Source organism: Bos mutus, chromosome 9 (assembly GCF_027580195.1).
Source record: "Bos mutus isolate GX-2022 chromosome 9, NWIPB_WYAK_1.1, whole genome shotgun sequence".
NCBI classification, from domain to species: domain Eukaryota; kingdom Metazoa; phylum Chordata; class Mammalia; order Artiodactyla; family Bovidae; genus Bos; species Bos mutus.
In genome coordinates this window covers 60,951,616-60,979,370 of record NC_091625.1, presented here as the reverse complement: position 1 = coordinate 60,979,370, position 27,755 = coordinate 60,951,616, and the positions used below count along the sequence as shown (strand labels likewise).

Genomic DNA, 27,755 nt, shown 5'->3' with positions numbered 1-27,755 from the left:
TTCAGTAGAATTAAACTATAAGCAGCATGAAAATGTAAAGTGCTACATAAAAGTCCACAATACATAAAATTTAAAAGGTTTCATTGGTTTAAACAGTTACAGGCAAAACAGACATGTTTTTTTCAAGCATGCAAGCTATTTTAACTATCCCTGTATGTGCTGTGTTGGTAAAAAAAAAAAAAAAGTCATGAGTTACCTAAACCTTAGGATTTGGGAAAGGAGTCCTAAGCATTTATCTACCAGAGCACACGTTTTTTCCTGGCCTTATGCTATAAATAAGGGATTGCAGCGGGGCTTTAAAAATAATGGTTTTCTGAAGAGGCCCTTTATCAGAGTGTTAAGAATGGCTCCAAAGACCAATTTTGTTCATTAACTTCACGATGGGGGTCAGATCGACAACTTAAGAATTTTTAAGTAGCAATGTGAGCTGAAAGGGAAGAAGCAAAAGATATGCCACTTTCAGATATGTGTATCAGGTGCTAAAAAAGGAAAAAAAAAAAAAAAAAAGGGAGAAGCTGGCCTGGCAGTTGATGAGTGAGGGATGAGAGGCCAACTCAGGTAGAGGAGGAACTGTATGATGTGCCTTCTTCTTAATCAGTTTTAAGTGTACATGCACCCCATGGAAACATGCAACAATATCACACAGATTGAGGCTGGCTCAGAGGGAAAGCAGGGGAGATTGTTCCTAGCACACGATTTATCTCAGCATAGGCTGAGACATGGGGATGTTCTTAGGTGATAACGTGACCTGGTGCTGCCCAGGTGAGTCAGTGTCCTCTTGCTAGGAGACCACTGAACCAATATCCTTAATATCTTACACTCCAAATCAAGACTTCAGAATGTATTTTCTCAGGGCAATAAAGTTGTAAGATACTAACCTATAATTTTTCTGACATAGGAGGTCTTCATAAAGTCCTTAGGCTTTTAGACTTTACCAACTTCAGCTGTAGACAGAACAGTAACAATCTGTAAAGACCTTAAAAATGCTAATTTATTAAAATTTAAGAAAACTGTGCATTATATCATGGTATACAATATGTTCTTATTTTAGATACAAACATAAACTGGGCTATCAAATGAAAACAAATTGTCTAACAGTTCATAGAACCAAAGCTTTATGAGAGCAGGAATAAAAATGAAATTGGCCTTTAAAATCATTTTATAAATTGTTTCTATATTGCCCATAATAAACCACATAAGGACTTTATAAATATCACTCTCCAAAGTACTCAAGATACATTATGGACTAACTTTTGTCATCTTGCCTAAAACCTAAACACAATTTACAGCACTGAGTTGTAAAAAAAAACAACAATAACTTACAAATGCATTTTTAGAGCATAACCTATTTGAAAGTTGGGGACTGCCTGTATTTAAAAATTAAATCTTCATTAGCAATACTCTCGAGAGTGCCCTCAATGCTGCTACTGAACATGCTGAAGGCAATGTTTTCCTGTGATTATGTTCTCACCAGGCATTATTTACGACGATAGTTTCAATTATCTACCAGAGTTTGTGGAGCTAGCTAGCACTAAGTTATATATTGATTTTTGCACTGAAAATGATCTCTTGGGCTTTGATTAGATGGGCAATTCTAAGTAGAGGTTTTTCTAATTTCTCTCACTGTTACATGGGCCCTGAGCTTTTCTATTAAAATGGTACATGAAATAGTTCAATATTATGCATATTCCTAAAATAATTAAATTTATAGTGATTATAAAGCTAGACATACAATACAACTCAAAAGACATACAAGTCCAAGTAGAGCAAACATTCAAATCTTAAGACCCTCCCATTTAACTTTTGGAAGAAAATCAAGCAACTTCCTGGCTTGGACCCTTCCTTCCTTAAATCAAAGATCTATGGAGGATTGTTTTCCTTCTTTTTTAAAAAAAATCTTGTGTGTGAACTGGAGAGAAGGGGATAACAGCATATCAAAGTGGTTACAGAGCATTATTTCCTCTTCAAATAACATCCAGTAATAAAGATGTAATCTCATTTCCTCAGAAATGTTTGACCAAAATAGCTACTTTCACCAAAGAATGTTTAGGACATAAAGTCAGTCATAGAATGGGCAATCCCAGTATCTCTCACATGAATATGTTTTAAGCAAGCTATTTGAGGGGTTTTATTTTTCCTTTTCAACTCTTATCCCTGTATCATTCTACATAAGTAGAAACAGAGTACTCAATAAATGGTATTGAGTAACTAGTAATACTCACTGGAACTTAAAATCCCATCTTTTATCCAAAAATTTCGAAGGGCTATACAGAAAGTATCACAAATTTACATGAAGAAAAGCTTGAGGCATGAAAAACAACAAATAAGTTATTTCCCTGTAGAGCAGATTGGATAGAGAGACAAGGGACTTTGACTTCCAGTCCCTTAAACTAAGCAGGACACTGAATGTCCAGAAATATTTATACTGAATTTATAAGGATCAAAAAAGGAATGAAGGGTAAATATAAAATAATTATTTTGTAAACAATTCTTAGATTATACCCAATGCAGAATGTTTAATGAAGCAGCTGGGTCACAGCTCTTAAGACACAAAACAATATTATAACTCAAAGTCAAATATGTACTCATTGGCCAGATATATTCGTCGGAATATAAGAGCTGCCAATGCCAAAGTCAAGATGACAATCAAGACAGCAGATCCGCCATGATCGGTGTGGTTGTCTCTTGGCTGCTGGCCCTGGGTGACATCCGGTGAAGTAGACGACCTTCTCTGACTCTGCTGCTGGGCCCGGCGCTGTCGAGGGCTCATGGAGGTACTCTTAGCTACGGGTTGGGCAGGCTGTTGAAGGGATGCTGCTGAGGGGTTCTGGGTTCCATACTACGAAATTTTAAGAAATTCAGTTTGAAACTGGCAAAGAAAACTTGTATACATACAGGCTATTCAACAGTGCATGACATCACAGAGCAGTAAGGCAAAACTACCAGAATTCTCTGAATGCTGAGATGAGTAACTCCCCCTTCTGAATAAGCCAGCAACACAACTTATTCTGAGTGCTCGCAGGTGGAGGAGGAATTTACCAGCAACAAATAAGACAAGGACAGAGATTATCCACTTTCTCCACAGATGGCTTTGTACTCTCCTCCGGCTGCAACTCCAATAGTATCTGCTAGCATCTGAGTACTTCCCTTCTTTCAGGAGTCAAGGAGGAGAAGCACTTTCTACATAATCTACATGATTCCCACTTTCTACATAAAGATTTATCATATTCTAAATGGCAAAAAAGGACAACCCTCAATAGTGTTCTTCCTCCAATGTTATCTTACTACATCAATAATCATAGAACAGAGGAAATAATTTCAAACCATATGTTCTACATAGTAATATTGTTATAAAAGTTAGATGTGGTTTTCAAAACAGGTTTATCCTTTCTCACAATCCCCGTCAACTGAATTGAACACAAGTCCAGAACTCTTTATTGTGTGTTTGAACTGTGTTACTTTATGAGTGTAAAGCATGAACTATTGTCAAGAGTACCCTGGGTATGTGCTGAGAAAAATGTGGAGGTAGGTATGGGAGACTCAAGTGTATCCTCTACTTTGGCACAGGAGGTGCCCCCTAAAAAGCCCTGGGTGTCAACTGCTTTCTATCCTTTCAATGAATGCTTGGTCAAAGCAAAAACACCATGTGGTAACAAGTGATTCAAAGTCATAAATGTGGTTTATAGACAAGAATGGAGAAGGAAATGGCAACCCACTCCAGTACTCTTGCCTGGAAAATTCCATGGATGGAGGAGCCTGGTAGGCTACAGTCCATGGGGTTGCAAAGAGTCAAACACGACTGAGCGACTTCATTTTCTTTCTTTCTATAGTTCCTTTTGGAGAAGGAAATGGCAACCCACTCCAGTGTTCTTGCCTAGAAAATCCCATGGATGGAGGGGCCTGGTGGGCTACAGCCTATGGGGTTGCAAAAAGTTGGACATGACTAAGCAACTAACACACACACACATACACAGACAAGAAAGCTCTACAAAATATGAATTTCATTTTGCTTATATAGATAACTTAACTCTACCTCTAATAACCAAAGTCTCTGTTGTATTGAAAACTTTATACTGATTATAATAGAGCCAACACACATTCTTTCAAATAAGTAAGAATGCATGTTTTATTCAGAATAACTTTTTAGACTGAGTAAATACAAAAGATTTTAAATACTTTTCATTATAGAAAATTGCATTATTTAGAAGAAAAAACAATCTAAAATATAATTCAAATACTTAAAAAAAAAAATAGGTGAGAGAATAAGCTTTGTCCTGATAACAGCTATAAACAGTAGGGGAAAAAAGAAGACATTACACTTTAAGTCTGACATCACCCCAACATTAAAAGATGTAAATAATCTGAGTTTCTTAAAACTATCCTTTGGAAGCACTCAAACGTGGTGACCCATAACACAGAGGCAGAACATGGACTTCCCTACTCCAGGCTCAGGAGAAAGGTGCTCACGGAAGAGCAGGCACACGAAGACCGCGTTTTATGACGTCTTACACTGTCACACTGTGTCATGTAGCAGTTTAATACTAATGGAGTTGAACTGAGTTACAGCAACCAAGACAAGAGCACCATTGCACTTGAAATCTCCCATTCTTCCCACTGTTCAGCCAAGAGGACAAAAGTGTCTGATGAGCAAAAGTACTCAAGGCTTATAGGGAAATGGGTTCTTAAAAATAAAAAGGAAGTTGGTAGAATCAATCCAGAAACAAGCATTAGAGATTTACTCATCTTAAAGCTTTTATTTACAGGTGTTGTTTTTTTCCAGTAGTTTGAGTGGTGAACACAAGCCTGACCAGGACTAAAACAGGTAGTCTTATCATCACTAGGCTGCCTTCAGCACTTCATGGATGTGTGACCCTAAGCAAGTTATTTAACCAAAGACTCAGCTCCCTCTCTTTTTTTTTTTTTTCCAGCTCCCTCTCTTGTACAAGGGTAATATCCAGTTCAGTAGTTGTAAAGATTCAACAGGATAACAATATAAAGTGCGCAGGATACACAATTGCTTATTAAATGTTAGACATTACTAATATTACTATCGATACATCCCTTTGAAGACTCCAGATTGAGGTTAACAAAAGAAAAGTCATGACTTTGTTTAGGACTAATTCTCACAATTTTATTAGTATGATTAACATATTTAGAACAAATCCCTCAAACAATGACTTCAGATGATATTTTAGTATGTGTACTTCATGGAAATATTTATGTAGATACACTGCTTTAAACAGGTTCCTAAATATCAGATTCCTTTTGGATGATACATTACTGACTAAAACTTAGTGCTGTGATATTATGAAATTCTCCCTATTTTAAACAATCATCCTGGTAAAACTGTATGACTTCAATGTTGTAGACCCAGAGGACTCTAGATTGGAGCTGAAGGACTAACTTCAGCTGGACTCAGTTTTGGTGGTTCTTACTGAACCGCAGATGCAGAATCAAGTTGGACTTGGCCATTTTCAAAAGACCATAGGTTTGGTGACACAACATTTAAATCATTGCTGTTTGCCTAAACTTGTTCAAACACATATCACAAAATGTATACTTAAGTGATAATCGTTTCTATTTCCTTCATTAAGATGAAGTGATCATTTCTGGGAACATAAAAATATGTGATGTTTGTATCCAATTAAATTACATTTAAATATATATGTCACAATCACACATAAGTTTCTTGTAATACATATAAAATTTTCTATAGTTTAGCATCTATAAGGGACTTTTGTGTTTGCTTCTTAATACAAAGTGGAATGGCTTATTCAGAACCTTAATCTGGTGAAGAAGAAAAAAACCTGATAGACGGGAAGAACATAAGTCGACCATCAGTATTGTTCCCATTTCTACAGAGCTAAAAAATCTGCATCAAAAAGCAACAGATGGCCTGATGTTATCTGCTGTATTTAGACTGTGGGCAATCTCTCGCCCCCTCAAAGATAAAAAAACGTAGCTTATCTGGGATTTGATGTATAACATCTCAGTGAATTCATATTACACTGGCATGTAAAGCAGCTGCTGCTGCTGCGTCGCTTCAGTCGTGTCCGACTCTGTGCGACCCCATAGACGGCAGCCCACCAGGCTCCCCTGTCCCTGGGATTCTCCAGGCAAGAACAGCAGAGTGGGTTGCCATTTCCTTCTCCAATGCATGAAAGTGAAAAGTGAAAGTGAAGTCGCTCAGTCGGACACGTGTCCGACTGAGCGACCCCATGGACTGCAGCCTACCAGGCTCCTCTATCCATGGGATTTTCCAGGCAAGAGTACTGGAGTGGGGTGCCATCGCCTTCTCTGATGTAAAGCAGCTACCCCCAGCCAAAACCAGGTTTCAATTACCTCCCTAGTGATCAAATTATATAATCACACTCTGAGATAATCTGTATGTAAATATAATTAAGAGATAAACTTGTAACTAAATGCAATTTATTGTTTTAACCAGAATTGGTATCAATTACCTACCTATACCTGTGAAGAAGAGTTCTGTGTTAGGTACTTTAAAATCAAAATGGGTGGTGATCACTTTGTAATGTATAGAAATACCAAATCACTACGTTGTGCACAGAACTAACATAGTCTTATAGGTAGATTAAACTTCAAAAACAAACTCAGAGAAAAAGAGATCAGATTTGTGGTTACCAGAGGGGTGGGCAAAACAGATGAAGGTAGTCAAAAGGTACAAACTTCCAGTTACATGATAAATAAGTCCTAAGGATGCAATGTATAATATGATTAATGCAATTAACATTGCTGTTACATATCAAAGTTGTTGAGAGTAAATCCTCAGAGTTTTCATCACAACAGAAAAAAATTTTTTTTTCCATTCATTTTGTATCTATGAGCTACTAGATATTTGCTAAATTTATTGTGGTAATCATTTCATGATATATGCAAGTCAGATCATTATGCTGTACACCTGTAAATTTATACAGTGCTGTATGTCAATTACATTGCAATAAAACCGGAAGAAAAAATAAGGAAGAAATCAAAATAGAAAAGACTACTGTAATAACAAAAGTATTGTTCGTGCGATCTAATTTACTAAACTTTGTCATTTCTTTACCTGTATTCCTAGTATATTTTTAAAGTGCCAATCCTCAGATTCATTTATTCAACCAACAAATACGACCTACTATATACAAGGCACTATGCCAGGCACTAGGGATACAGTGCAGTGGAGAGGCCTGATCCTCAAGGAACGTACATTCTGGGGAGTGAAATAGACAACAAATAATTGTAAAATAAATTACAACTGCAATAAGGATAACTGGAATATGCAACAGGGGACTTGACACAGATTTAAAACAGACTAAAGACATATTTAAATACATCACAAAGTATTAGCAGACTGTCTTTATAGGTGACTACTCTCCTCTCTGCAGTAGGATGGTTCTATTGTTTAAAAAAACTATTTATGACACAGAAAACAATTAGAATTCTAAAGGTGAAAAGTAATCTGAATATTTTTTAAATATTTCAAGCTAAAATATATATTGACTAAAACTAATTCACTATATCCCTCTATAACATATAATTACATGGGCAACACATAAAAACAATTAATCTCTTAGCACACACTTTTTTCTTATACCTCCTTTTCCAGTCCCCTCCAAGAATTTACTTTACAGCACCCTCTCTCCTGCTTTCTCCAACCTACTTTTTTCTACCCATCTCAGTCTCTTGAATGGGAGAGGACCACTCAGTCCCACTTTGTATTTGCCTGGGCAAATGTGTATTTGCCCAGCTTCTATTTCAATTTCCCTGACCCTTTAACATCCTCTCTAAACTGGGAAAGGGGGAAAGAGGTGTCTACTCAACCAAACAACCTGTTACCAAAAAGACAGTTCATCTCATATATAGAAAGGAAAGACAATGTTTTTTCCCATAATCCCAATTACTTAGCAACAATCCAGTCACATTTTCTTAATTGGTCTCTCCAATGACCAAGACCCACTAATGTTTAGACAATAGGTCAGGGCACAACTAATAAGATGCACAGCACCCATGGAATCTTTCCTTCAGTGATTATTTATTAGACACTTACTATGTGCAAGGCAGCACTGTCCAACAGAACATTTTTTGAGACGACAATAATGTTCTGTATCTATGCTGTCCAAAACGGTAGCCACTGGCCACTTGGGGCTTTTGAATGCTTGAATTGTGGCCAGTGTGACTAAGGAACTGAATTTTTAATGTAGCTTAATTCTGAATAAGAGCAAGAAGTTTATTTGGGAAGTGATCCCAAGAAAGCGTGTGCGTGAATGCTTAGTTGCTCAGTTGTGTCTGGCTCTTTGCAACTCTTTGGACTGTAGCCTGCCAAGCTCCTCTGTCCAGGGATTTCTCCAGGGAAGAATACTGGAGTGGGTTGCCATTTCCTCCTCCAGGGGATCTTCTCAACCCAGGGATCAAACCAGAGTCTCTTGTGTCTCCTACACTGCAGGCAGACTCTTTACCCTCTGAGTTTTAATAAGGTAAATATAAATTCAAAGAGCCACATGCAGCTAGTGGCTATTCTACTGGACAGAGACAGTCTAAGGCAAATCTCTGACTCCAGGCCTTTGCGTCAGTGCCTTAAGACAGCTTAAGAAACCTGCCAAAGAAGAGCACCTACTGAGAAAGTGGCCAATGTATGTATATTTAATTTTATTCAGAGTCTAGCACTATAGTGAAACTAACTTTTCAGAAAAGTCATATCAATAGAAGAAAGGTCCTATTTACAAACCTAAAATTGTTTTAGTCCAGCTCCATTTAACAAAAAAGAAGAGTCAGAAAACATGAATAACTTGTTTAAGATACTATAATTCATTAGAGGGACAGCTTGTCTCGAATCTGTTAGGAGGACCAAAATATTCAGATAGTTCATCTAGAGATCTTCTCTTCCTACTGCAAATAATTATGATGGTACAGATATAGATGTAAAAGATAAGAGCCATACCGATGTACTTGCTGTAGCACCCTGGAATGTTGCAGGTATATCATCCTGTAAATCATTTAGTGAAAAAGAGTGGTTTAAGTCCGACTCAGCAATAGTCTTTCCAGATGAATTAACTTCTGCCTATAAAAAGAAAAGATACACCCAAGAGCAGTGTCACAAGAGGAGATGTACAGAATAACCCACAACCTACTAAATTCTCTCTTGGATTTATTTTTAATTATTTATTTTAATTACTACTTTAATATCAACTATTTATCAGGTAACCTCTGAACACGCATGGTGTCCAACACTGTGCTGGTAATTTAGGAGGAGGAATAGACAGCACCTGTTCTCAAGGAGCTGTTACTTGGTGAGGGACAAAACTAATACTCATGGTTCACGGTCCACTTCTAAAAGCTCTAAAAACTAAAGTTTTTGTAATTTTTAGGCATAATCTGACATGTGAGGTTGTTAACAGTGTATGTATTTTCACATTAGTGTAAATATTCCCAGGTTTGCTGATGAGATATTAATAGACTTGATTATCAGGAGCTACCCCAGATCCCACTGTGCATGTTAGTGCAAGTTTAATATTTTCTAAAATCTGAAATTCTGATGTACAAGAGACATTTGGCCCTAAGATTTTCAGAGAAGCAATGTTAAGTACAACGGGAATCCTCAGAAGGAAGAAAATAACCAACATTTATTAAGCACCTCCTCTCTCAGGCACCACAATAGAACAGAAGGAAAAGTTTCTCCCAAGACCTGGACATGGAAGGGTATAAGAATGTAGAAAGGTGAGACAAGGGAGGAGGCAGCGCTGCTTAATGCAGGCTGACGTTTTTGATGGAGCTAATTAAATTCCAGAAGTAATTAAATGTTTGCGCAAAACATACACAGAGCAAAAGGATATGAGAGATACGTCAGAATATTAATAGCAGCTATTGCGTGGGGATGGGATTATGCATGATTGTTATTTTCCCCTTATTGCTTATCTATAGTTTCTATAATAATAGTTAAAATTTATTATGCACCAGACAGTTCTAAAGTGAGAATCAACTCAATCCTTACAAAAATCAAACAAGTACCATTATTTATTTACAGATGAGAAAAAGGTACAATATGAGCAATATGCCTCATGTCCTACTACTAATAAGCAGCAAAGCTGAGATTTGACCCCTGGTAGAGTATACCAGAGTCCAAGCTTTTAACTATTACTATGCTATAATACTGCTTCTGAAAATATATTAGTTTTACAATAAGGAAAATAATTTGTAAAGATCTCAGTACAATGGAACTGTACTGCTTTATCCAAAATTTGGCTAGGCAACAAAAGGGTTTCATAGTTAGAATTTATTTACAAATTAGAATACCTTAAAACTGATTTGTCTAGCCAGTTCCTTGGCTTCTTGGTCAGCCTGGCTTGAATCGCTTCCAGATTTTAAAGGCAACAGGATATCCTTCATGGCAAAGCCACATCCCTCACAACAGAAATCTTGTGATCTGGTAGGAAGTAATTTTTTGATGGATATAAATCAGATACTCAAAAGTTGATCTATCTAAGATACTCAAATACTGAGTGATTAAATTTAAAAGAACACTGGACAACTCCATATCACATTCCTACAGGTAAATTAGATAATTTGGGCAATAATTATAGTCCAAACAAATACACAAGTTAGATTTTTTTTAAAAAAAAAAAAAAATCCATGTCAATTATTCCTCAACTTTAACTATCTGAAATTTAAAAAAAAAAATCAGGGTTTAGATTTCATTTTTTCCCAATATACTACCTCTTTAAAAGAAAAGTTTTAGATCTATAAGACAGCATACAAATTGCTTAACTACACTGTCCTTAAGTTCACACACAACAAGCCTATATTAAGTCTGTGTAAAAAGTCCATTATAAAGCTCAAATTGGGAATTCCCTGGCAGTCCAATGGTTAAGACAGTGCTTTCATTGCCATAGGCGTGGGTTTGATCTCTGGTCGGGGAATTAAGATCCCATATTCTTTTGGTGTGGCCAATAAAAAATTAAAAAAATTGAATACTATTTACAGATATTTCCAGGGGAAAAACCCAACAACTCTACTCATCTAAATAGCGGTACAATTTGAAAGATAAAAGACAATTCATGGAAAATCCAGACAATGAAATTCATCATTCATTATAACAAATAGAAGCTCAAAATAAGTCTGTTAACTAGACTATTTCCTAATATTAATTTGATTTTCTATGCTTCCATTTTCTTTTTTTGTATGACTAGAAGTAAATCTGTATAATATACAGTTACATCACTAAACTTTTACAAAAACTATTTTGTCATACTTCTAGTTCAACATAATAAAACTCTTACATCTTGAGGAACATACTATTACATTATAAAGAACATACTATTTATAATTTCATGTAAACAAAACACATGTAAAAGCTGTACTAATTTAGTACTTACTGATGAATACTTTTTGTTTCAGCAAAAGTAGCCTTGCTGTCCATATCCTTTTGAGAATCAGTTGTAGCCAAATTATTTATCTTAAAGTGTGTGCACTTTTTTTTTCCCCTCTATTTTTTGGTCATGCTGAGCAGCATGTGGGATCTTAGTTCCCTGACCAGGCAAAGAACCCTCGCCCCCTGCAGTGGAAGTGTGGCATCTTAACCAGGGGACTGCCAGTGATGTCCCAAAATGTGTTCATTTTTTAACTGAGAAGTCAGATGAAGTTTAAGGGAGAAAATTTATTTTTAATACATTAGTTTATCCATAAGGACAGTATGCTACCATGGTTGAATGCAAAATCATGTTTTAGAAAGCCTATATCACAGACTAAGAACCTAGACTATATACAGTGAGAAGTCTAAACAAAAAAAGCCTAATTTTTTTTTAACTTTGTTGTACATGAAATGAGCTGGATACAAGAATCAATTTAGAAAGTCAACCAAGGAAATCAAAACAAATGCTATGTATTCAAAGTACATACTATAGTCTGTGAATAGTAGCTACAAGGTATATTCTGAACTTGGGAATAAGGCTTAAAAGAAAAGTTGCTGATAAAACAGGGAGTCTATCAAATCTTCCTGAGGGATAGAACCCAGGGATCAAACCAGTGTCTCCTGCACTGCTGGCGGATTCTTTACCACTGAGCCACCAGGGAAGCCATGCTAGGGTAAGATATACTATCATTTAATTAAACATAATAGATCTGAAGGGTGGTAGGCAGCAAAGTTCAGAACAGGACAATGGTCAAACTCAAGAATTGGTCTCCACACTACTCCAAGGAGAGGCTACTCTGAATCTACTGGGTTATACAGACAGAATGTACCTGAAAAAACCTAGAAGGCAAAACTGCTGGGAAACTACAATTTGATAAAGAAAATATCCTTTGCTTTATTCCAGATCACTTGTTGAGCACTTGCTATGAGACAGATGCTACAGATACAAAGATGATAAAGTGGGTTTCCTCCCTGCCTTCAAAAAGGTTTTTAAAATTTTCACGGAAAGCAACATACGTATCATTACTCCGGCTCTTCTCTACCTGTAACACTGCTCACGTGGAGATAAATGACCAGTACTGTCTTCTAGAAGATACCATGCACTGTAGGCTGGTATTACCAACTACTTTTTAAAGCTAGATAGCATGAAATAAATTCTTTAGAGTCTGATCACTCCTGGGGAAATTAATACAACTAAATTTCTAAGACAGCAAAACTAAGACTAGATCTGTAGCGCCAAGGTAGGTCACACAAAGAGAAAGAGCTTATCTGCTAACGGCCATTATCTAGAATGGTATTCACATTTTAACAAACAAGGAAAGGCAAAACTTACTTTTTGGCAAGGGCTCTTCTTTCCTCAGGTGTATAATCTAGAGAACCTATGGCTCCCTCTCCTTTTGTTGGCATAAACCCAATGATGGCTAATAAAGCTGTTCTTACTGAAATAAAAAGTAAACATCAATCTAAGTTGCTTTGCAAAAGGAACTCAGACTACTCTGAAAGAAAAAAAAACCTCAGAGTTTTACTAAAGAGACACAAGTAGGGGACTGTATTAAAATGATGCAAAAACCCCAATAGCAAAAAGCATTTTTATTATTTATTCAATAATATAAAATTATTTATCCAAAACAGCTTCAATCTCGAGAGAGTATTATATTTTATTATTATGAATTGACTCAAGTTCTGCAAGACTTGTGTTCACTGTAAATACTCACTGCTCCATGAAGGCTGCCAAGTTTCAGGATGATGTCCTGAGATGCTCAAACAGATCTTCTTGCCTACTTCAAATCGTCCATTAGCCTAGGAATAAATAAGGCATTTAAAAAATTATGTATGTGTGTGTGTAATGTTTTATACTTTATAAGCATAAATATATTTTACATATAAATAACTTTTTAAAGATAATTTTTAGAGAATTTTTAAAGGATGGGATCTGTAAGGGGATACAGACTTTTGTCTTCTTATAGATACCCCACAAATATTTGTTAGATTCTGAATGAATAATAAAAGCTGTTTTTAGAAGCCGTCATAGCACATTTTGAAACTGAGTTCCACAACTGACATCTCAGTAACTGACATATAATGACGTCCTAGTATGGTGCTAGGCTCTGGGAAGGAGCTAAAAGAGAAGACATACAAAGGCTAGGGTAAAATCTAAGGACTGGCTGTCACCTAACTAGATCCTGGGGAGGAAGGCTCTGAGGCGGGAGTGCCTCTCAGAAGGACGATGCAATTCCATACAGGAACACAGAAGTGAAAGATGAGAATGATTTCAGTTTTGTCTTGGTGGAAGAGCTACTGATGTGTCCAGCAGGCAGGCAGAAATACAGACGTGCTGATGGCAGAAGAAGATAATGCATTTCTGATACTTGACTTTCACAGAGGTAATCAATGAAACCATTTCATAGAAATTAGAGAAAACAGTTATAGTCTGAACTTATAGAATAGCCATACTCGGGAGAAGGAGAGGAAGAAGAGGCATGAAGTTAGAATACAAGTTCCAAGTAGGTAGAGTTTTGACTTACTCTCTGCTACACACACAGGGTATATGACACGAGTTTAATAAATATTTGTCAAATGAAAGCTGGAGAAGATTTTTCAAAAGAGAGGAAGTAAATCAGAAAGAGCAAATACTGAACATCAGCATACATGATGATATCATCGATGAATAGCTGTGGCGTCAAATACCCTCCACCAGTTTCACCACGTACCAGCTCTTCCTTCAGACCAGCTGGCTCTCCCTACCATCTAGCAACCGAAAGAAGAGACTCCTAACACAGTAGGGCCCCTCCAGGCCTCTTGCTCCAAACCTATTGCCAGCATGACTAATTCTCAATATCACCTAATATTTATTAAGCAGCTTCCATGTATCAGGAACCTGACAGTATGATTATATTCTTCATATACATTCCTTTTGACAACCGAGAAAAATGAATTTCAAAGAGATTATGTAACCTGCCCTTGACATGACAGACACGGCACTGGCCAGAATTCAGGTCTATTGGCTCTAAAACGAATGCTCTTTCCACTATAAACAAACACCATAGGGAAAAACATTAATTTGGTAATGATGACAATTTTTTCTTTCACCATTTGCTACTCCATGTGTATCAGAAGTTTAACTTAGATGGAAAAGGATGAAGACCGAGAAGAGATGGTGTGATTTCTCAAGCTGCTCTCTTGAGACTGGCGTAGTAAGCATGTTTCAACAGAGTGCTATGTGTGGGAACCAGAATACAAGAGATGACACTATAGAGTTAGCATGTTTTGAAGGTTACAAAGAGAAAAAAAGGCTACAGCTTAAAGTCGTAGCAGAGACATGGGAAGGTTTTTGTTTCATTTTTGCTTCTTTCAAGTTAGAGGATAATCAAACACACATAAATGAAAGGAAATGAAGGAAGGAAAGCTTTAACAATTAAGAGAGGAATTTACTGATGGAACAAGGTCCCAGGAAAGATAAGAGAAACCTGGATGTATAGCTTTCCTTTACATGGATATAAAATATGTGAAGATGGAGAGAAATTCTAAGATATAAACAGTAATAACATAGCTAACATTTATTGAGGACTCTACATCAGTTCTTATTCTAAGAGCTGCATGTGAAGACGAGGAAACTGTTAAAAAAAAAAAAAGATGAGGAAAATGAAGGACAAAGCATAAAGTGAAAAGCTGAAGGAGATAATGGGATTAAGAAGTACAACAACAGTAACTATCCTCTACTGAGTACTTATCACGTGCCAGACACTGAGCGCAGCACTTTGTGTCCACTAATTCACTGAATCCTAACAACCACACTATGGCAATGAGCTTCACAAGTACTTCTCAGATGCTTCAACTTCCTAGGAATTTTTTTCCAGAAAAAATATAGTCCAAGGTCTGGTCTCCAAAAGCAAAGTTATAATAATAACGATCTACTTTATTTCTTAATGAAAAGGAATATGCACACTACACTTTACAGCCGCCAGGAAGCATTCCAAAAAGCCAAGAATTCTTACCGTTAGGAGAATAATGCTTGGTGGTTTCATGGGATACTCTGGTGGCAGTACTATTCGTCCATGATAAACTCCTCCATCAAAATCAGAATCTGGGGGCCCTCTAACTGTGAAGTGCCATTCAAAAAGATTATCCTGAACAAAAACAATAAGCACCAAGCGATCAAGAACATCGAAAAGTTGGATTGTTTCTACCAGTGAGTATTAGAAACATTACTGGGTGAGAAAAATTAACATTTTATACTATTCTAACGCACAATGTCTCAAGTATAAAAGTTATAAGTAAAAGCTATTTAATCTAGCTTTCATGTCACATAAGAGCTAAAATATTTTTTTAACGCATTTTAAAACACAAGAGCACCGTTTTCGTTGCTGTTGTTTAGTCGCTAAGTCTTGTCCAACTCTTTTGCGACCCCATGGACTGTCCATGGGATTCTCCAGGCAAGAAAACTGGAGTGGGGTGCCATTTCCTTCTCTAGGGGATCTTCCTGACTCAGGGATCAAACTCATGTCTCCTGTATTGGCAGGCGGATTCCTTGCCACTGAGTCACCAGGGAAGCCCCCCGAGCACCATTACATGTTCATAAATAAGATTATAGATTTACATACTTCTTATTACATTAGCTCCATTTATTTTTTCTGAAAAATATCTTCTGGACCCTGAAGTTTTAATATGGACTAACTGCTTGACACATTCCAAAATTCTTCACTTGAATGTCTCCCGGGTTTACTGGAATTTCAATCTTCCTTTGTATGTTTCATTCAGTTTTTGCATTATTTTGGTGTGGTTTATTGTCAACTAAATTTCTCTGAAAGGAATATAAGGAAGAAAATCTGTGCTCTTGTATGTCTAAAAATATATTTGAGTTCATGCTTTATCATTTTTTGGATGTGGATTTGCTTTATTAAATTATTTTTATTAAAAATTTACTTTTATTAAATTATTATTTGATCTAAAAATATTATAGACTTAATTAAACTGATAAATAACCCTGAATCCCAATTAGTGAAAAATTATTATTTATATAATCAAATAATTTACTATAAATTTGGATTATTTTAGCAAACTTTCCAAATTTATCCCTCATAGATGCTGAAAAGCTTATTAGTAAGTGGTCAGTTAACTCAGTCCATGGGGTCGCGAAGAGTCGGACACCGGACACGACTGAGCGACTTCACTTTCACTTTTCACTTTCATGCATTGGAAAAGGAAATGGCAACCCACTCCAGTGTTCTTGCCTGGAGAATCCCAGGGATGGGGAGCCTGGTGGGCTGCTGTCTGTGGGGTCACACAGAGTTGGACACGACTGAAGTGACTTAGCAGCAGCAGCAGCAGTTAACTCATAGGCTGTTAACATTATATGTTAATATCATCGGTTACCAAGTACTTCATAGTTTGCAAAATACTTGCACGAACATTATTACATTTTAGTCTCACCATTACCATGAAAATGATACTGGGCACATTTAAATGCCCTCCTTTCACAGACTGGAAGACTGAGGAAGAGGTAGAGATGTTTGTACAAAAAGCCCAAACTAGCTGCAGAGACCCCTCAAGGGGCTGCGTCTCCCAAATACAGAGTCTGGAGTTCTTTCCACTTTTCCTCCCTCATATCTAAACTAATTTAGTATCTGAGGCCCTGCCCCCTTTTCTTAGCTGAGCTGTGCATGGGGGATCTTAGTTCCCCAATGAGGGATTGAACTCCTGCCGTGGAAGATTGGAGTCTTACCCACTGGACCAACAGGAAAGCCCCTGAGACCCATTTCATAGAGACCAGAAATCTGCTTCTTCTAAACATCTGATTCTGAATGGCTAACAGAAACACTCAGTGTATACCTTAAACTAACACAACATTGTAAATAACTGTACTTCAATTTTTAATGGTTTAAAAAAATACTCAGAAAATATAGGGAATAAAATATATCAATAAAGCATACCAAACACATTTATAATGATTCAATGCAGTGAAAAAATAATTTTAAAAAACTCAGAAGACAGAGATAGAAACTAACCTCTAAAGGCTGTGCATGGTAATGATCTGTGGGATCTTTCAATTCTGCTGCTTCTTTCATCAAACGTTTAACAGCTAAAACAAAATTCACAAGATAGAGACATTTCAAATAAACTTTTTCCATGTGATTAGCAGATTTACAGACCTAATGAATAAGTTCCTACTTCAACAAAAAACGTGCAGAGGACTTATTCAATACAGCATATGATTTAATTATGCGATAATAGTAATAATGGGGGAAGAAAAGGCAGCTAGGCACTAGAAGAGTTACATATTAAATTAAATATATAGGGAAGTTTCAAAGAGACACTATTTTTCTCTAGTAAGTACTTATATACACTCCTTATTAGGTAGCACTCAAATATTAACTCATGTAATCCTCAAAACAGCTGAGATAGGTGCTGTTTTTATCCCCATTTTCCAGATGAAGAAACTGAGACATGGAGAGATTACACATGTCCAAGGTTACACAGCTGGTAGATGACAGAACTAGGATTTCAACACAGGCAGTCCAACTGTACCTCGTTAAAAGATCTCCATTGACAAGAAACATGGCCTCTGGCACTCATGCTCATGAACAGTAAACGCCCTAAAATCCTCAACCTCAGGACTTTCCACTCAGTATCTTCTTTGACTTAATGGCACTGTCCTGACGTCACCGAATCTCCATAGCCCTAAATGAATTCCTGTTTGAAATGATTTCTTTGCTAAATTAAAACCTCCAATCCACTGACCCCACAACTTTCTTAACGCCACCTACACCTATACTCACTTCTCTCTCTATCCATGCTCTTGGCTCTTAGACGTTCCCCTTTCATACTCCCCTAATAAATTCAATTCTAACTGAGCCAACCCAACCATCTTCTAATTTGGAGTCTATACCCAAACAGCTAAGCATTACTGAACAGGGTTTAAAAAGTCACAGAGACAGGCCCACTGATGCTATTATAGAGGTATTATTAACAACCTCGGCTGGGACATGGAGTGCCTCATCCAATGCCACACAATGTTCTATTTCTCCAGTAAACCCCACCCAACACCTTCCAACTAGTGCCCCAAGACTATTTCACACCTATTCACTCTCTTCTCTTCCACCTCTTTCAGTTAATGGCACAGACTTTATCCCCATGATAAACAACGTGAGCAGCCTACGACAGTTTAGAGTCCTATGTGTATCTGTACCCTCTTTCCTATCCTATTGGTTCATAAAGGTCAATCCTTTGATCCCAGCCCCCTCACCTCAAGCTTTAGATGCTAAAAAAGAAAGTCAGGATACTGGTGTAGGATACAGGATAGCAAAGCCAGAGAAACACCAGATAGCTGAAGGCTCTCTGAAACTCTGCTTGAGAACAAACTAACACAGTTTAACACGTGCTATGAGAGAGGTATGCACCAGGTGGGCACCTAACCTGAGAGCAGACAGAAGAGAAAAGGGGTCAGGTGCTGAGATCTGAAAGAAAGACAGTAGGAATTACCCAGCTAGGTATAATAAGCAAAGGAAACAAAAAAAGTAAATGTGCAGTGGCACAGATAGGCACGCTATGGGGAGAGGTTACCTGAGAAGCAACTCACACATAAACAACCAAGCAGTTCCTTATGTATCAGGACTTTTGCAAAAAATTTCATTTTAATCAAGGGTTCCTAAGCTGGAAAAAATATTCTTAAGTCACTATCCTATTCCATAACTATTAATATTCTTTTCCATCTCCTACTCTGAACTAAGCCCTATAGGCAGAGAATTTGTTCATCTGATCAGTAAATATTCACTAAGCTCATACTAGATGCTATGTGTGCTAAGTTGCTTCAGTGGTGTCTGACTCTGCAGAGCAGATGCTATAGCTACAAGTAAACTAAAATACAGTTTCTGTTATCAAGGAGCTTATAGTCTGGGGGGGGAGGAGTCAATGCAAATAATACAATAAATGTTTTATTAGAAACATGCACATATTTCTCCCCACCCTCCACCCCCGAGTTCTAGTCACTCAGCTTTGTTCAGTTCTTTGCACACACTCTACCTTCTACTTCAGACCTTCCTTCCGCACCAGTTCCTCAGCCTGCAGCGCTGCTCCTCCTCCCATCCCCCACTTCATCGAGTCTGGCTCTCACTAAGGCAATGGCACCCCACTCCAGTACTCTTGCCAGGAAAATCCCATGGACGGAGGAGCCTGGTAGGCTGCAGTCCATGGGGTCGCTAAGAGTGGGACACGACTGGGTGACTTCACTTTCACTTTTCACTTTCATGCACTGGAGAAGGAAATGGCAACCCACTCCAGTGTTCTTGCCTGGAGAATCCCAGGGACAGCGGAGCCTGGTGGGCTGCCGTCTGTGGGATCACACAGAGTGGGACACGACTGAAGTGACTTAGCAGCTTAGCAGCAGACCTTTAAGAAATTTACTCAGAAGGGTCTCCTTGATACCTTCCTTTGTCCACTCTCAGAGGAGTGACTAGAGATTCCTATCGGGACACATAAAAGTCCCTGAGGACTCCTGGGAGGAGAGTGGACGCCAGGAATGCTCTCCGAGTTATTTCTAGTGGTCAATCAGGTTTGGAAACCACCGCTCTGGAGACGTTGAATCCCCTTGCATTAAGTCCTAACAACACTCTATGATTTCTCTTTTATAAAGTTCACCTCTCACTGGTGATTAACACCTGTCTTTCGTGCTCAATAACAACATCTACTTCACTGAAGTCTCCTCAGGACTTAGCACACAGTAAACACTCATATATTAGCTGAAATGAATGTATCTTCCCCCAACAAAACTCTCTCCAAGGATCTGATTAAAAGCAGTGGTTTTCAGATTTATTTGATGAGATAAAATCCTTTGTTCAAAGAAAGGTTTAAGGAGAACCTCAATATGTAAAACAGATAACAGCAGGCTAGCATGGAAGGACCTCTAAGCTATCTACCCTCTTCCACCTATTTCTAAGAGGCCCAGAGAAAAAGAATTGAAAACCCTTGGTTTAGAGCCATGTAAAAATATAATTAAGTTAATATTATCAGATATAAATAAAGTCATGAAAGTTGTTTAACATGATTGGTTTAACATGATTGCTGTCAGCAATCAAAGATGCCAAGGAAACTGTTTTTTCTTTATTTCTCATCAGCTGGCTGCATAAACTGACGAGGTCAGATTTTATTCATTCCATAACCTTATCACATTTTTCTCTGCCTCTTCCTCACTCAGTTTATTAGGAGAGAAGAAAATAAACATCCAATGGATATTATGAGAGATGTATGGAAGGGTCGAAACTGCTGCAAGAAAGAATTTAAAGGAACAATCAATCATTGGCTCAACTGAAACAAGAGGGAAAGGGGCGGGGCACAACCTCTGGAAGAATGACATGGCCCAAGGCCCATCAGCAACTGAAACTGATTAGAACCAAATGGGTCCAAGATGGCAGACAAGTGGACTTCCACTAGACCTTGAGCCTCAGCGTATGTTTATGCTCTTCCTAACACTTGAGCAAGCTAAAGGACACACCAACAGGCACCGTGACAGTTCCAAGGCAGTTCCTCCACCAAAAAGTGGGCAGTGGCCCAATTCCAAAAAATCCCCGCCCCCTTCCCCCAAACAGCTATTACAGTCCTCCCACTCATTAGCCTATGGAATTACCCAGCCCATCAAAGCTAACCACATCATATTTCCAGGCACTTCTCACCTTCTGTGATGGCCTACACTCTGTCTGTAGTGTGTTTCTCTCTAAATCCACTTCTTACCTATCACTTTGTCTCTTACAGAATTCTTTCTGCGATGAGACATCAAGAACCTGAGCTTCATTACATGCGGAAACCAGATGTGTGATCCCAGTTGGAGGACTGTGGGTTCTGGCTGAGTTCAAATCCTGGCCAAGTGAGTTCAATTCTTAATATGAGGTGCATGGTTTCACTAAACAAGTTGATTTTATTAGTTCATGGGCCAACATGAGGACATACCATGTGAGAGCCAAAGCACATAGTCAAACAGAAGGTAAAACTATTCTAGTGTACTTATAATCTATTTTTCCGGAAACAACATATACTATGAACACTTTCGTGAAAAAGAACATGGACTCTGGAATTAGAGCTGCATTAAAATTGGCTCTGACATTTTGTAGCTCTAAATACTTGAAAAGTCTCCCAATCTCATTCTGCTGCAATGTTTATATCTGTCAAATGAAAGTCAGTAATTTCTTCACATAATTCTCCTTTCCTTTACACCCCTCCCTCTTCCCCAGGTCAGAAATGGACTGGGATTTAAGGTCCTTCGATGATTCTCTCTGGTTCAAATGCAGGCCTTAAGCATATGAAGTTGGCAACAATGGCATGGCTCCCTGCCCGCAAAAGACATATCACTGCTATGGAATAGTCAAGATTCAAAGTACTGCCTGGAAACTAGGGCTGGAGCATAGTATGCTCCTGACACTCCATCTCTTGCTACCACATGGCTAGTGAGGAAACTTCCCATTCCAGCTCCTCTCTTAACTCTTTGCAAGGTTATAAATGGAACTCTCCAACCATGGTAAGATAAGATGTGATAGCAAAGGAAAGGAAGGTGGGGAGCACATGCATTCCTGCTTTCTTCTTTTCATGGAGGCCACATGACCACTCTGGATCCAATCTCTAGGTTCCAAGGGCCTCCCATTAGCATTCTTCACATGCTCAGCTAACTCACTGGACTTTGGAAACAAAGCTCCAGGAAAAGGGGATCATTTACTGGTCACTCTCATGCATCTATATTCTCTTGGAAAATAAATATCTTGATATCATCAGTCTCCAAAGCATGGGTAAAATGCAGGAGACAGGCTTATCAAGGATGTGAAGCCAATGTTATGCTCCCCAAGAGCCTCTTCCTGCTCCCATAGTGAAGACACTTAAGCAAATATTTAAGGACTGATATTTCTGCCCACGAAGATCTTGCAAAGGTATATATTCGACAAACATTTAAAGAATATCTGAGTTATGGAGATAGAAGAATGACTAAAACTGTTTCTTGTCCTCAAAAAGCTCGTAGAGAAAGACATGAAAACAATTAAAACAGAAATACTGACCAAGGATGCACAATTATACAGACTACTTAGTATGCCTATGGAAGCTGGACAAGGCGGAACCTTAAAGAAGATTGAAGAATTAATAGGAATTTCACAGGAATAAAAGGGAAGGCACTCCAAGCAGAGGTTCCAACAGGGACCAAGGCATATAGGTAAGAGCTGCTCCATCTGGAGAATCACTCAGGCAAAATGGGTAGATGGTGAAAATGCAAAGGAGCATAAGAGTAGTAGGGGATGAGGCTGGTGAGGAAGGCACGGATCAAATCACATTCAGTCCTCTGTGTTTAGTTGCTCAGTTGTGTCTGACTCTTTGTGACCCCATGGACTGTAGCCTCCTAGGCTCCTCTGTCCATGGAATTCCCCAGACAAGAATACTAGAGTGGGTTGCCTATCCCTTCTCCAGGGAAACTTCCTGACTCAGGAATAGAACAGGGGTCTCCTGCATTGCAGGCAGATTCTTTACCAGCTGAGCTACCAGGGAAGTCCATCTAGACCGAGCTAAACAGTCTACTTTGAACTTTATCCATAGCTACCAGGAAGCTATTAAAATTTTGTTAATGTGAGGGGGCTTCCCTAGTGGCTCAGCTAGTAAAGAATTCGCCTGTAATGCAGGAGCCCTGGGTTCAATCCCTGAGTTGGGAAGATCCCCTGAAGGGAACGGCTACCCACCCCAGTATTCTGCCCTGGAGAATTCCATGAACTGTAGAGTCCATGGGGTCACAAAGAGTCGGAAACAACTGAGCAACTTTCACTTTCACCAGGAAGCTATTAAAATTTTGCCAATTTGAGGACTGACCTAATTTTTTATTTTGTTTCAACTGATCTGGTGATGATGGACAGTAATTGATTAGATATATGTGACTTTGTTCATTGGTGCCCACATGGAAATGCACGTATTTGTATGTGTTTCAGGGTAGGGAGTGGAGTAAAAAAGTAGACCAAGAAATCAAAGATGACTCCCATGGGTTCCTGGGTGGCAGTCAATTCCTGGGATAAGGAAAGAAGGGGAGGAAAGAAAACTAACTGGTTTTTGGTTTTTACACCTTGTAGAGATTTTTTTTTTTTTTTGGTTTGTGGGAAATCTGGGTAAAGATGTTAAATCACCAGTAAGTTCTGTGTATCTATAGCCTAGGAGAAGGGTTTAAATCGGACATTAAAACTTGAGAATGATTAGCGTGAAGGGGCAGTAGGTATCTTGGGTATGGACAGAGTACGTGTGTGCTCGGTCACTTCAGTCGTATCCAACTCTTTGTGACCCCATGGACTGTAACCCGCCAGGCTCCTCTGTCCACGAGATTCTCCAGGCAAGAATATTGGAGTGGGTTGCCACGCCCTCCTCCAGGGGAACTTCCTGACCTAGGGATGGAACCCGTGTCTCCTGTAGCTCCTGCACTGCAGGCAGATTCTTTACCACTGAGTTACCAGGGAAGCCCACAGATAGAGTAACTCCTATATTTCTGATGGAGGTAATCGGTGCCTTTGCACCAATTTCTTATATGCCAACCATCTGCTAACGAGCAGATTGGGCCCTTCTGAAGAAATCTGGCCACAGGAAGTTCTTTACACATTATGTCCCCTTACTTTGTACTCTGAGACCCTGATACTTAGACCAGAACAGACCCAAAAGAGAGAGCAGGGTGCCTGATCCAGAAGCACCTACTGACAGGGTAGTCAGAGGCTCAAGAGGTGTCCTCACATAGAGTTCTGCCCATTATCACAGGTCCATTCTAGAAAAATCATTAAAAATACATTGTTTCATCTATAAAATGAACAAATTTACTATCCATATGCTAACAAACTGGCCTTTAACCAGTTATTTGTATTGTCTTAATTGTTCCATCCATACCTCTAAGACAATTACACGTCAGATAGAAAAAGGGTTATAGCTCTTACATTGTGCAGCGTTTTTAACCACTTCCTTTCATGCATGCATTACCTTAAAAAGTATTACAAGACAGAAAAAAACAAAGAAAACATTTTCACTATGCTTCCCGCACTTTCAGTAAGTTCCATATTTCGGCTAATTCACTTTTTCTATGAATACCAAATGATCTGTAGAATTAAAAAAAAAAAAGTTTAAAAAAAAACCTCCTTTTTAGAACAACAGCACTACCTCTGAGGAAATGAAACTGAAAAGACGAAGCAATTTATTATACGGCTAGAAGCATGTCTACCAAAGAAAGCTCAACCAGTACCTTCCTTACAGTAGGTCATACAGTGTAGAAACAGAATAAAAATTCTGAAGAATTTTAAAAGCTTATCACAGTCTCGGGTACAATAACCTATCAAAATTCAGCAAAGTCCTCTGACAACAATCTCTTGGGACCCACCAACACTCCATTCCAAATTGCACTATTACTCATTTTCATTATTCTCTGGACATTCCACTAAATACCTCAGCTGTCTCAAGGAACTTGGTATCATGGGACCAGTCACCCTACGTTTTACCCACATATTGTTATTAAAATCTAGCACAATTTCCACATTCTAAACATTCCACCATCTAATCTTAAAATTACGCTTTTCTTTCCCTCTTTCTCTTTCATCTCCCTTTATTCCCCCTGGCGTAGGAGATGGGTTGAGCATAGCAGGGGTGGTGAATCCACTGAAATTGAATCCTATAAACATATTTCTTCTAGAGTCCAAAGCCTTCCGTGGATTTTTTTTTTTTTAAGTCTATGGCTCCCCCAAACGTTATGACTGATTCTTGGTTACCGGAGAACGTTTCTTAGCCTGACAGAACTCAAGTTAACAAAAAGCTCTGTTCAATCAGTATCCTCAGGCTTTTCTTCAGTCTTTGTTACGTTTTTAAGTCATTAAAAAAATCCAAGATTCACAGTACTCTCTCCAACAGCATGCTAATCTTGGTGATTCTTACTGAGAAGTTGCTTCTTTGGTAGAAAAAAAAAAAAGAACCAATAAAGGTTGGCCAAACCATCACTAAACTAAAATCCTTTATTAGGATTATTTAGACCTAAAGTGTGGAGTTTCTCCCTCTGAACAAATTTATCAAGGTACAAATCCAATACCACTTACAGAATCCAAAGGTTTCAAGCCTATCTTAATCTGAGAGCTGCTTACTTGTCGTGCTTCTTTATTTTGTTGTTAAGTCGCTAAGTCGTTTCTGACTCTTTCGCGACCCCATGGACTGTAGCCCGCCAGGCTCCTCTGTCCACGGGATTCTCCAGGCAAGAATACTGGAGTGGGTTGCCATTTCCTCCTCCAGGGGATCTTTCGGACCAGAATCCAACCCGCGTCTCCTGCACTGGCAGGCAGATTCTTTATCGCTGAGCCATCAGGGAAGCCCGCTTCTTTATTATACACCAGAAAAGTATTTGAGGCTAGTGTTTGGCTGCTTCTGTGAATGAAGCAGGGGTATTAAAGACAGGAAGAGAAGTTTCTATGCCTGAACAGAGACATACATACATCATAGCAGTATGGCTAAAATCATGGTTAGTTCTAAAGTGCATGGCTCAACTAGTTTTCTTAGCTTTTTGGTTAACCGCTTTAGTCTAGAACATTTCCTTTATGTCTGTAATTCTATTTGCCCCCAAAGGCTGCAAACAGGACGTTTAAACGAAATCCTCAAATGAGAGTGAGTCAAACAGCTAATATATAAAAAGTCCGGTGGCGGCGACGGAAAAGAGCTAACGACCGTGTTCAAGGCGCAGGTAGGGCAAGGGGTTGATCTCTATTACTCACGGCTATCACCATTACACCTGTTCTCGGGGATAAGCTGATAACCCAGTTCTACGTGGCGAAAATGAGGGAAGGGCAGTCGGGGTGCGGAGGGGAGACCCCAGGTTTTGTGCCTGCCGGGCCGCCCGGCTCCGCGGCCTGCAACAGCCCGGCAGGCAGCGGGCTGGAGTAGAGCGCGGAACCGGGAGCGGAGCGGCGAGTGGCGGCCGACGCGAGGGGACCGTGGAGCGGGTCCCCGGGGTCCGGGGTCACTCCCCCATCGCGCTCACCGTGCGGCACCGCCCCCGCCCACAGCCCCGCTCACCCGGACTCTTCAGGTTGTAGCGGGTCTCCATGGCGGGTGGCTGGCCCGGCTCCAGCCTCCCGGCCCGCCGCCGCCGTCACCGCCTCTCCGCGCCGCCGCCTCCCGCGACTCAACTCGGTTCGGGCCGACCGGGTCTGGCCGAGGAGCCTCAGCGGTGGCCGCCCCGCCCAGGCCGGGACTGCGGGCGGGGTGGGAGGGCGCGCGCTCCGCGGTGGCGCCGCCTCCTCCGCTGCTCCCCCGCCTCCCAGAGGGCCGGGCAGGCGCCGGCGCCGGCCGGGGTGTCGCTGAAGCCGGGGCTGGGCTGGAGGTCAGCCTCCTCGTCTGGCCGCGGGCCCAAAGCCGCCGCGGCCGCCCGGCGTGCGTCACCCTCCCTCGCCCAGGTTTTGTGAAGTTGTCCTGACGTGGCAGTCGCTTCGTGGCGGGGGCGCGGCTCGGCCACTGGTCACTTCCCCGGTCCCGCGAAGCGCACTCCCGGATCTGCAGGAGTGGGCGGCGCTCCGGTCGTATCCTTGCCCAGACCCACCCAGGTTCCCCAGGCGCTTGCGGGACTCCCCGCGGAAAGGTGCTGCCCGAAGCGCCCCGATCGTCCTCGCCGCGGGCGTATCTGGGCCCAGGTCCTCGAGACCGGTTCAGAGCCACCCCGGCCCGGCGCCCGTGTGGCCCGGCTACTGCCAAGTGCTTTGTTTTCAGATCGGTAGCTGTTTGGGGTGGAAACAGTTAAGCAGGAAAGGAGAAATCCAGAGATAAGAGAATGTGAAGGGGTTTTATAACATTTTTTACCCCCAGACAAATGTGCTTGGGTGCAAGGCAGTTAGTTAAGCATTTGGGGAGATTTTTTAAAAAAATAATTGGGTTCGGAAGCATACATATATGAAAGGTATCCCCTCAAAGAACACATTTCAGGGTTCATTGTATAAGCTGACGTCACGAAAAAGACTTAAAAAGGGACAAGGATTTAGGAAAAGGGGGTGGATTGGGACGATGGAAAGGATGAAGAGGGAAGGAGAGAATTCCATGTGGAATGAAGAGGATTAAATCAGGTTGGGCAACTTTTATTTTGTTATATAAAAATAGAAAACTTTCTTTTTGAAAGGTAACAATATGCCACCCCAAAATATGTCTCTTTGGCATAAGGATTATCTTGAACTGGATATTTTTGAGAAAGAGCAGGCACAAGAGAATCTCTGAAAACAGAGTAGAATTTACCGTTTCCTGCTGCTGCTGCTGCTAAGTCACTTCAGTCGTGTCCGACTCTGTGTGACCCCATAGACGGCAGCCCACCAGGCTCCCCCGTCCCTGGGGGTCGCAAAGAGTC

At 39.8% G+C, this 27,755-nt stretch overlaps 1 protein-coding gene across 1 annotated transcript; it reads right to left on the bottom strand.

Annotated features, from left to right (window-relative positions):
* Nucleotides 1-169: 169 nt before the first annotated feature.
* UBE2J1 (ubiquitin conjugating enzyme E2 J1) lies at nucleotides 170-26,660 on the bottom strand. Its single transcript, XM_070376606.1, has 8 exons — nucleotides 26,441-26,660; nucleotides 17,410-17,483; nucleotides 15,400-15,531; nucleotides 13,120-13,204; nucleotides 12,738-12,843; nucleotides 10,291-10,420; nucleotides 8,939-9,058; nucleotides 170-2,839 (listed from the first exon to the last, which is right to left on the bottom strand). Exons 1-8 carry the CDS (start codon nucleotides 26,469-26,471, stop codon nucleotides 2,561-2,563), a joined length of 957 nt encoding a protein of 318 aa, XP_070232707.1. The 5' UTR covers nucleotides 26,472-26,660; the 3' UTR covers nucleotides 170-2,560.
* Nucleotides 26,661-27,755: the final 1,095 nt, after the last annotated feature.